Source organism: Gadus morhua, chromosome 18 (genome assembly GCF_902167405.1).
Source record: "Gadus morhua chromosome 18, gadMor3.0, whole genome shotgun sequence".
Classification (NCBI taxonomy): domain Eukaryota; kingdom Metazoa; phylum Chordata; class Actinopteri; order Gadiformes; family Gadidae; genus Gadus; species Gadus morhua.
This window is the reverse complement of record NC_044065.1, coordinates 1122386-1133829: the sequence shown is the minus strand read 5'-3', so window position 1 is coordinate 1133829 and position 11444 is coordinate 1122386. Positions and strand designations below refer to the sequence as shown.

General features: G+C 48.7%; 1 protein-coding gene across 2 annotated transcripts; it reads left to right on the top strand.

The window, feature by feature from the left end:
* The first annotated feature begins 6960 nt into the window (after window positions 1-6960).
* On the top strand, window positions 6961-11216 carry LOC115530786 (ankyrin repeat and SOCS box protein 3-like). Of its 2 annotated transcripts, XM_030339533.1 has the most exons (8): window positions 6961-7156; window positions 7250-7359; window positions 7610-7742; window positions 8183-8360; window positions 8677-8910; window positions 9129-9398; window positions 10479-10612; window positions 10878-11216. In XM_030339533.1, the coding sequence occupies exons 1-8, from the start codon at window positions 6976-6978 to the stop codon at window positions 11057-11059; spliced, it is 1422 nt and encodes a 473-aa protein (XP_030195393.1). In that variant the 5' UTR covers window positions 6961-6975; the 3' UTR covers window positions 11060-11216. The 2 variants fall into 2 exon arrangements, with proteins under 2 accessions (XP_030195393.1, XP_030195394.1); XM_030339534.1 differs by lacking the exon at window positions 9129-9398.
* The last annotated feature ends 228 nt before the right edge of the window (window positions 11217-11444 follow it).

Sequence of the window (11444 nt, the reverse complement as noted above, 5' to 3'; positions counted from 1 at the left end):
AGGCCAACAAGAGCGCCGTCTTAAATGACAGGGCATCCAAAGGGGACTGAGAAAGAGGCTCGAAAGGATCCCTGGACAATCCGCGCAACACGGTGGGGAGATCCCAGCGTGGTGTAAGCACGCGTTAAACAGGCCTAACCCGTCTAGCCCCACGCAAGAATCTCTTGACCAGTGGATGGCTGAAGATCGGTCCACCATCACAGCCTGCATGGCCAGCCGAAACGGCTGCCGCATAGACCTTGATAGTGGAGAAGGCCAAACCTTTTTCCAATAAGTTTTGCAGAAACGAAAGCACGCTTCCCACTTCGCATTGAGATGGGACAGCGTGGTTCTTCTCACACCAATTAGAGAAGGCGCACCACTTCGCCGCATAGAGGGAAGAAGTAGAAGGCGCACGAGCGCTCTGAATAGTGTTGATAACCGTCTCAGGCAAACCTTTGCCCTGCAGGATCAACCTCTCAGGAGCCAAACCAACAGCCGTCCCGAGACATCGGGCGGGTGGTGCACCGTCCCGTGGGCCTGTGAAAGCGCATCCGGCCTGAACGGTACTGGCCAAGGCGCCGACCGCGAGAGCGCGGCCAGCTCTGGAAACCACAGAGCTGAACGGTTCTCCGGGGCCACTAATATCTTTGATCCTCTTAATGTAGAGCTGTTCTCTGACCCTGTGTTCCTCTTAATGTAGAGCTGTTCTCTGACCCTGTGATCCTCTTAATGTAGAGCTGTTCTCTGACCCTGTGTTCCTCTTAATGTAGAGCTGTTCTCTCACCCTGTGTTCCTCTTAATGTAGAGCTGTTCTCTGACCCTGTGTTCCTCCTCTTAATGTAGAGCTGTTCTCTGACCCTGTGTTCCTCCTCTTAATGTAGAGCTGTTCTCTGACCCTGTGTTCCACCTCTTAATGTAGAGCTGTACTCTGACCCTGTGTTCCACCTCTTAATGTAGAGCTGTTCTCTGAACCTGTGTTCCTCTTAATGTAGAGCTGTTCTCTTGACCCTGTGTTCCTCTTAATGTAGAGCTGTTCTCTGACCCTGTGTTCCACCTCTTAATGTAGAGCTGTTCTCTGACCCTGTGATCCTCCTCTTAATGTAGAGCTGTTCTCTGACCCTGTTATCCTCTTAATGTAGAGCTGTTCTCTGACCCTGTGATCCTCTTAATGTAGAGCTGTTCTCTGACCCTGTTATCCTCTTAATGTAGAGCTGTTCTCTGACCCTGTGATCATCTTAATGTAGAGCTGTTCTCTGACCCTGTGATCATCTTAATGTAGAGCTGTTCTCTGACCCTATGTTCCTCCTCTTAATGTAGAGCTGTTCTCTAACGGTTGGTGGATCTCAACCAAGTGAAACTACAAGTGTTTTGATTTTGCTGCATTCACGTGATTCTCGTGTGTGGCTGTTGAAAACAAAACAGAACATGACGTATGCTTCACATCGAAGGACCCCTTGTTGCTAGGGCCCCTTGTTGCTAGGCCCCCGCTTCTCACATCAGGTGAGAAGCGAGGGCCGCCCTTTGTATAGATTAGCTTATGTTGTGTGTGCTCACTAGTAGTTGTCACTTTATTCATGCTTTCTTTGATTTGGCTCCGCTTATAGTTCTCTACTCCCCTTGGCGTATTTTCAGATTATACTTTTCTAATAAATACACCTTCGTATTAGTTTGCCGTTTTTTGGCGTGCTTTGATGCTCCAGTCAGTTCGAAGTACTTTTGTGTTATGGTTCCCCTACTCCCCCTAGACGTAGCCAGCTTACATCTTGGAGCCGTAACTTGATGCTTGGGCCCCTTGTTGCTAGGGCCCCTTGTTGCTAGGGCCCCTTGTTGCTCGGTTCTGGGAGGAGAGCACATCTTTGTAGACCATCGACCGGCCTCAGTGCCGTGTACGGTCTCCGAGTGACGCAGCCGGTCTACGTGGATATCTGCCCACGCGCTGAACGGAGAGGCCTGATTGGTCCTCCTGACCCTACTCACGTAGTCGAAGGGTTTGGTCCAGGTCTGGATCCGACCGGTTCCGTTGAGGCCTCGGAGGAGCGCGTTGCTCAGGACGTTGACGGTCATGGGCAGGGAGTGCACCGTGGTGCTGTTGAACGCCAGGCTGTACTCAAAGCCCTGAGACACAAGGACAGAGGGTCAGAGGAGGGGCTCCGGGTCTGAGACACAAGGTCAGAGGGTCAGAGGAGGGGCTCCAGGTCTGAGACACAAGGACAGAGGGTCAGAGGAGGGGCTCCAGGTCTGAGACACAAGGACAGAGGGTCAGAGGAGGGGCTCCGGGTCTGAGACACCAGGACAGAGGGTCAGAGGAGGGGCTCCAGGTCTGAGACACAAGGACAGAGGGTCAGAGGAGGGGCTCCAGGTCTGAGACACAAGGACAGAGGGTCAGAGGAGGGGCTCCAGGTCTGAGGACAGACAGGTGGGCTCCGCGTCCGGAGGCCACGCGTCTGTACTGAAGTCAGACACGAATACAGAAGCGGATCCAAACTGTTTCCCCAAATCCCGGCACGTGCTGAACTATGCGTCAGATCGCCTGCCTGGTCATGTCGTTGGGGAGGATATATTGTCATGCACGTGATTGGTCAAAGTATATCTGGATCTGGGTACTCAAAATGTGTCGAGGAAAAGTACTGACGGGTGGGATTGAGATGACCAACGAGAGAGAGAGTGAGAGAGAGAGCAATATAATATCTATAACATAATATATATTTGAATGACTGCGTTGGTTTCTCGACGTCTCTAGTACTTCCACAACAAGTAAAGACTCATAGTGGTGGTTATCTCGGCCATGGTGGAGAAGGAGAGAGAGCCCCTCCCCCTCCTAAATGCTTCAAAACAAGAGCAAACTCGCACTTCTGGTGTCAAGAGTTAGACCCGCTACAACCTAAACCTCTCTGTCTCTCTGTCTCTCTGTCTCTCTCTGTCTCTCTGTGTCTCTGTGTCTCTGTGTCTCTCTCCCCCCCCTCTCTCTCTCTCTCTCTCTCTCTCTCTCTCTCTCTCTCTCTCTCTCTCTCTCTCTCTCTCTCTCTCTCTCTCTCTCTCTCTCTCTCTCTCTCTCTCTCTCTCTCTCTCTCTCTCTCTCTCTCTCTCTCTCTCCTCCCCTCTCTCTCTCTCCTCCCCTCCCTCTCTCTCCCTCCCCCTCTCTCTCTCACCTTGCTGGATCCGGTGACGTTGATGGCTGCGCTGTGCGGGGCGGCGGCCATGTAGTCGTTCTGCTTCATCAGTTCCACCTTGATGTCCTGGGCCTCCAGGTTGTGGATGAAGCCGGAGATGTCCGAGTCTGAACACAGGGGGGCCACACACGGGTGTGTGTGGGGTTACCTCACGGTACAGATATTTGGGGACATATTGGTTGTAAATTCTGCTTTAAGAACCACAGTGAGATAAGTTAATATATATATATTCTGCAGCCAACTTTTTGGCCCACACTCGATTTTAGGGATGTTATGTACAAGCATGCTTCTCCCGCCACATTGAAACCCAATTACATCTGCATTCAGGACGTTTAGCAGACGCTTTTCAAACGGACCTACAATAAGTACATTTGTCAGCAGAAGGAGAAACAATCATATATCTGTCGGTACAGTAAGGTACAGTAAGTGTCGAGCACCAACAATCACTAGGTTAACCCATTCCCTGAAGACAACAAAGATAGCTAGGATAAGAGTCTATACACAATGCTTGGTACTATTTTAAAGTGCCAGAACGTACAACATACAATAAGGCGTGCCCCCCTGGCCCCCCTGAAACGCTGCCAGTCGGCGCACTCCGCTGGAGGACTCACCGGAGGAGTTCTGGACCAGCAGGCTGGTGGCGTACCTCCTGGGAGCCTGGCTCCTCTTCAGCAGGTAGAGGGGCCGGAACTCGCGGTCCGAGGAGTGGATCTGGATGTGTCCGGTGACCAGCGACAGCATCACCATGGCCAGCACAAACACCTGCAGCATGCCCAGACTGGGGACAGAAAGGAGCTCATTCCCCATCATCCCTCTACACAGTTGGAAACGTGTGAAGGGTTTTTGCTTGACAACACCCCCCGCACAGATAAAAACCTTAACAAGCATCACCACCATGCACCTTGCAGCCCCCCTCCATTATGTAGGATCAGAGGATGGACATTGAGATGCCAAAATGAACGGCGCCCCCTACAGCCAGCACCAGAAAACACTGAAGGCCAAACAGTCCGACGTTCTGACGTTCGTGAACACACACCGACCTTCATCCATCTCCTGACTCATATATAGCCTAAATTGCCTTTTTTTCACCCCTTTCTCTTTTAAACACACTGTCTTAAAAACATACACGAAGTGTTACAAGTGGCTGAAGTTAACGCTACGAACTCCGTGAGGAGGACCACTATGGTTTTTGTTTTGGTTTTGTTTAGATTTAGCAGTTGGGACCGGTGTCCACTAAAATGAAAGAGAAACTAACATTGTTGCTTCCGCGTTACTGATTGGACAGGTAACACACGTTCTGTTTATCTGAAACACAAATCATGGGGGACAGTTTCACTTAGTGGGGATTTACAGCATTACAGCGTGCGACAGAACGCAACTAGTTAACATGATGAAAAGTATGGAGTACGTCTTACCAGTAGGCCTACTACTGACACGTGTTTTACAAATCCACGCATGAAATAAAGCCTTAGGACATGAAAACAAAATCTAAACTTGCAGCGTCGTTTTGAATTTGAATATCTAATACGTATCATCAATGTCCATATTAATAAGCACAGAATGCATACTAATTATAACATGACTGTTTTCATCCTCATGTCCTCTCAAGGCCTGTTCCTGTCGGGCCAAATATTTGATTGAACTCATGACTTTCCCAGACAGTGCCTGTTGTCTGATTGTGTATTTGCCAAAGCACCGGACAACTGTGCATTTACAGGGTGATTTTCTTGTGCAGTCACAGAGACAGCGTGATGTGTGTATGACTACTTTCATGGGCTTTACATTTTCCAATAGCTTTCTTCAAATTTCTGAATCCAGAAGTGATAAAGGCGGGCTCGGATTTTACAGCAAATGGTGTGGGTTTGTCCTGGTAAACTCTCATGCAATAAAAACACAAAACCCCCTTCTGTACTGCATCATAATGTAGCCAGGGAAAGTCCTTCTACCACCGCTCTTGGAAGGAGAGAGTTCAGTTAGACAGAACTTGAGTTTCAATGAATTTTGGATGTGGCTGATATGACTCTCTGTCCTCTCTGCCCTGACTTCAGTGTCTCTCAGCTGTCTGTCCCTGCTCTGAACACCCTAAAAGGAAAACAGTCACAATGTCACACAATGCAACAAGACTGCAGTTACTACAAGCACCCTAACCCTAACCCTTTAAGGTTAGGTGAATAAGGTATTGAAAAATACTGATGGTAAAGCTAGTGGAATATTAAAATCATGTTTGTAATTTTAAATGTTCACTTCTTATCATGTTAAAACCTTCCTCTCATGATCAACAACCTTACATCACCTCACTCTTCATATACTGTAGCACCTACCTGAAACTCTGCAGTGCTGGCTGTCCCTGATTCACCCTCACTGTTAGCGTCCAGCTGGACTTCATCTGATCTCTAATATGAAAGCAGTGGAGATTAATAAGGCATAGAAAAATACTGATGGGATTGTCAAGAACAAGGGAAAAACATACAGACAGATCCTTTCTAGATGTGGGAGATGTGTGACGTTACTCGTTTTCAAGTGACATGGGTTAAGTTTGTAGAAAAATAATGTTATTTTTACAGTCATCTTAAATCATTTTCGCCAGCAAACGTTGGCTAGTAACGTTCATAATAACCCTTTTACCCAGCAAGAGTGTACTAGTTAGATGTTGAATCACAACATCAGCTTAACATAATAATAATAATAATACATTTAATTTAGAGGCGCCTTTCAAGACACCCAAGGTCACCTTACAGAGCATATAGTCATCATAAATCTTTTAAAAAACAAGACATTGTGAAAAAAAAAAAAAAAGTAAATATGATAAATAATAAATAAAACAAAAACAAGACAAAACAAAACAAACAAACAATCAAAACAGTGATCAGTTAGACGTTGTGTGCGAGTTTGAACAGGTGAGTTTTGAGTTGTGACTTGAAGGTTGTAATGGTGTCTGATTGTTTTATGTGTGGGGGGAGGGAGTTCCAGAGCCTGGGTGCTGAACAGCTGAATGACCGGGCACCCATTGTAGTGAGTCATGATGTGGGGATACATAGTAGTCCAGCAGAGGTTGAGCGGAGGGAGCGGGAGGGAGTGTATTCTTGGAGGAGGTCACAGAGATAACTGGGGGCTAGGTTGTGGAGAGCTTTGTAGGTGAGGAGTAGGGTTTTGTATTGGATGCGGTAGTGTACTGGGAGCCAGTGAAGTTGGATGAGGACAGGGGTGATGTGGTCAGATGATTTGGTGCGGGTGATGATCCGGGCGGTTGAACATCTGAACATGTTAAAGCAACAACTCTAACGAAAATATAATTATCCTCCTGGATAAAATTATGACCAACTCACATTTCCTTTTTTATTTTTCTTCCCCTGGAGAAAGAAATCACTTAAACTGCGCTGCTGCTGTCCTTTCATCTTAACGGCTCTAACCTGTCGCTAGCTGCAGACACCCGCATCACAAACAGTCTGAGCCGTTGAGGGGACGAAGGTGTGTTATGCCCCCAACTTAGCCTTCTAGGCAGCGATTCGAAAGGGTTTCTAGCCTGAAGGCCTTAACCCCCAACCGCCCCCAAACCTGCGTGCTGCCTTAAAGGCTCCGTGGGGGGCATACAACACCATTCATGGGGGCAAGTGAGTAAAATACTTGAAAATCAAATATTTTGCGGCATAATATTTGGGTGGGACGAATGCGCCTGTCTTGAAAATTGGAGGGGACACGACCCCTCTGGTTCCTACGCCCTTGTGTGTGTCTGTCTGCGTGGGTGTGCTATAACTAGTGAATTCCACATATAGGGGATGAAATAAAGTTCTTCTATCGCCTTGCCTTATTTAAAGTTGTCATCATGCCTTTTACAGCCGCCTCTGGCGTCTTCATCGAGTATGTGAACACACGGGCACCCAACGGCAAGACAGCGGTGTTCATGGCCGCAGCCGAGGGCCACACGGACGTCGTGAAGCTCCTGGCGGCCGCCGGCGCGAACATAAACGTCAAGGACGCATCAGGCCTCACGCCGCTCCTCGCCGGTGAGGACCTAGCCTGCGCTCCTACAGTTAAACACTTGGCTTGTTGCTGCGGGAGGGTGTTAATGTGATGGTTTTCTTTTTCTCTGTGTACAGCCGTTTCAAACGATAAACCAGCGACGGCCATGGTGCTCATTAGAAAGGGGGGAGCAGTCCATGTAACAGATGCCTCTGGGCAGTCTTGCCTTCACCTTGCCTCCGCTCAGGTAGAACCTCACACCCTTACTGCCCTCTTGGTTGTAAACACCAGCTAGGGGCTGGAGGTTTGTTTAAAAGCAAATTCTAGTTCTTGCATAGAAGTTGTTGAATCACCAAGCCACCAGTTTATAAAAGGTCTCTCTCTCTCTCTCTCTCTCTCTCTCTCTCTCTCTCTCTCTCTCTCTCTCTCTCTCTCTCTCTCTCTCTCTCTCTCTCTCTCTCTCTCTCTCTCTCTCTCTCTCTCTATTACCTTCTCAGGGTTCTAGTGAGCTAGTTTCCATGCTGTTACGCTTTGGTGCGCTCAACCTTCGCAACGTGGAACAGAAGACGGCCTTATATCTAGCAGCTGAGCACGGTCACCACGAATGTCTGGAGATGTTGGCCGCTGCAGGTGAGCTCACATCTCCCTATGGCAGCAGTTGATCAAGGCCAGACCACTCTTGTCACCCTTAAGGTGCAAATTGCCTCCGAAAACTCCCAACATGCAACTACAGAATGGTAGCCAACACCAATTCTATAAATTTGGCAACAAAAGTAATCTGACCACAGCTAACCACCATCACCAGGTAGAGCACGCTGACCGTTGGTTGGTCGTAGGATGTTTCTTGTTGGCGACTATATACGCTATTGGTAGAATTTGGGGGTCACTTCGGGCTGCATGCCTGAAGTGACCCCCAAATTGCCTGCCCCAATTGTTGGAGTTAATTGGGGCAGTTTGAGAGCTTCTAGATGCTATTTTGTAAATATTCTAATATCCATTAAGAGTCTCAGTAGCACCTTGGAGGAGTTCCCTAAACTGTGGAGCGAAACTTTGTCTCATCTTAACAAAAGGCGCAAACGTTGAGATCCAAGCGACGGACGGAGGCACTGCCCTGATGGCCGCCACGGAGGCTCAGTCGGAGCCATGCGTCGATGCGCTGCTGAAACACAGAGCAGATCCAAATGTGGTGTGCTGCGAATACTGGCCTCCGCTCGCCATCCATGCTGCCGCTGGGGGGGACAACGTCAAGTGAGTCCACGTCAGTAACCCAGAGATTCTAATGTTCACTGAATATGAAACCCAGGTAGGGGTGCTAACAAGTGCTGGAGTACACCGGTCGTTTGTGGTCATTTTTCCGTCATGCGTGATATATTCTGTTATAGATTTTGGCAATGTTTAGAGCAGGATATTTGAAATATTCCAAGATGTAGCCAAAATGAAAACGTTATCCGTTGTTGTGCATGATATTGGATATTCCCGCTCCAAATGAACCATGGTGATCACTGGTGTGTACTCACTGGTACGGCCCTGACCGACCTGTATCCGTCTCCCTCCGTCCAATCAGCATCCTGCGGCGGCTGGCTGCGGTGACGCGACGGGGCCTGGGCAGCGGGGAGGGGGAGGTGAGCCCTGTGTTCTTTGTGCTGGAGAAGCCCGAGATGCTGGAGGTCCTGCTGAAGGAGGGCTTCAGCCTCGAGGCCGGCTGGGAAAACTGGGAATACGAGGACCATTACGACGCATATACCCCGCTGGGCCTGGTCCTGTACAACATGGTGAACGACCCAGCGTTGAATCATAGGTAAAACTAAAATACACCTTGAAAACAGAGTTAACACCTGTCATCACTGTTGAGGACACGTTTTTGAAGGTAAGGCGAAAAGAAACAGTGTTTTGTTATTAATTATTTGAGCAGCCAGCCTTCTCCCCACTCCAAACCGGTGGTGTACGGTGCATTTCAACGGGTCTACGGTGTCGGTAGACACATCTTTCAAACTTTTATACCCCCCCCCCCACCAGTCGGTGCATGAGCCTCCTGATGCGGGCGGGGGCGCCCCTGACGGAGGATTGCTGGCGGCTGAGTCTATCGGACCCGTGCGTGCTGGACCTGCTGCTGGCCCAGAGGTGTGAGGACCAGGGGAAGGGCCCCGGGGCCCGCCCCCTGCTGTCCGGCGAGGAGCTGGAGGCGCTCGTGAGCGCGGCAGAGGAGGACGCCACGGAGGCGGGCTCCTGGCTCCCGGCCCTGCTGGAGAGCGGGCTGGACCCCAACGCTCTGCTGGTGCCCGCCTTGTAAGACTTCCTCCACCTCTCTCCACCAGCGTACCAGAGGGTCGTCTTTACAAAGGGGCTTTTTGATCCTTTCCAGGGCAGTTTTATTACATGATAGGAAACACCTTTTTTCTTTGGGACCTGACGGACCAATCTTCAATGACTCCAATGATTCTTATTCAGTCAAACTTTATTTAAAGAAATTCACAAACAAAGGACAACTAAAGCCACAGCTTGTACTCAACCTAGAGCAGGAACAGGGAGCCCATTTTCTTCCACACAGAGACGGGTGGTGTAGTTTGCGATGCAAGGCGAGTTCTACATCAGCGGCAGCCATCTTTGTTGTTGTTGAAAATGCCTACAAGGCAACCTTCTGCATCGTCATCCTACTATCCCGCCTCATATTAGATAAACGGTTGTGATTGGTTGGTCTATCTTGTACCGGGCAGAAAACATTTTTTATGGGAGGGGAGCCAGAACGTATCTGCAGAGAAACATGAGCTTGCAGGATTGGTCTGGTCTCCAGGCTATAGAGAGGGAGTCATCAGATCTAATGTAAACCAGTCTGCTAGTGGTGCTGGCTTTAGGATAGTTATGACATAGTGTCTAATCGGGATCGACCCATATGGATTTCTTAGGTCTGATAGCGATACCGTTTTTTTTCCATCAGCCTTAGCCGAGGACCGAAACGCCGATACCGACTTTCTTGAGCCGATATTTGGATACTGCTGTTGCTCCCTCAATTTACATCATAAAGATTACACAATGATGATGATGTAACAAATGTTACAAGTCTCAATTTAAAACGGGAACATTTATTGAATCATCTGTAGATCTTGCCGTGAAAAAATCGGTCAAAATAAAATCGGCCGATGCCGATACACGTTAAAAACGCAAATATCGGCCGTACACTAGTGTCTAATGTCTCCAGGCTCTGGTGATAGTTTATACCCCTCTGCTTTGCCCCCCCGTCCACTAGTGTCTAATGTCTCCAGGCTCTGGTGATAGTTTATACCCCTCTGCTTTGCCCCCCCGTCCACTAGTGTCTAATGTCTCCAGGCTCTGGTGATAGTTTATACCCCTCTGCTTTGCCCCCCCCAGTCTGGAGGAAGCCCCCAGCGAGGCGCTCACCTACCTCCTAGAGATGGTGGACCGGTCCACTCTGGGCCGGTCGCTGAGAGACGTCCTGGAGCAGCGGCAGAAGATGAAGACCTGGACGCCTCCCGCTCACCTCGGTCAGCACCGCAACACACGCACACACAGACAGACACACACACACACACACACACACACACACACAGACACACACACACACACACACACACACACAAACACACACACACACACACACGCACACAGTATTATTTAGCGATTTTGTCCAATTCAAATTGATTTCCTTGTGTGTTTAACCTTCCTCATCACAACCGCTCCTCCGCACCACTTCTCTCTCTCAGTGTATCGCTGCTTTGTGGAGTTCAAGCCGTGTGTGTGTTCTTGTAGAGTGGGTGCCCTCGCTCTTCCACCTGTGTCGGCTGCGGCTGCGGGCCCACCTGGGTCCAGACGTGCTGATGAGGAGCCCGGCGGTGACCCAGCTGCCCGTTCCTCTTCTTCTCCACGACCACCTGCTGTTTGCAGACATCAAAGCACCAGGGGACCCCCACTCAGGATCACCGTCCGACTAAAAACTGGTTCGGTCCGGTTTGGTTATCAGATCGATGGACATTTTGCAAGTGTTCTTACCTTATAATATAGTGTAATCTGTTTGGTTTTTGTATATAATGTTAAAAAGGGCTTTTGGTTCATCTTGTGTGTTAATAATAAATGTTATCTATATTTATATATATAATGTTATAATTATTTATAAAAACGAAAACGTTCTGCCTCAAGAAAAATGTTATGTTAAAATGTAAACGGTAAACAGGACTGTATTTGTATCGATCCAGAGTATACTTTGCACTGCTGATTCACTTTCAATAAATAATCTGTTCAGTAAAACTTGTTCATCATCTTTAAGGCAGAAAACGCTTTGCTGCGTTGTTTGTGTTTGGGTCGCTTTCAGACGGATTC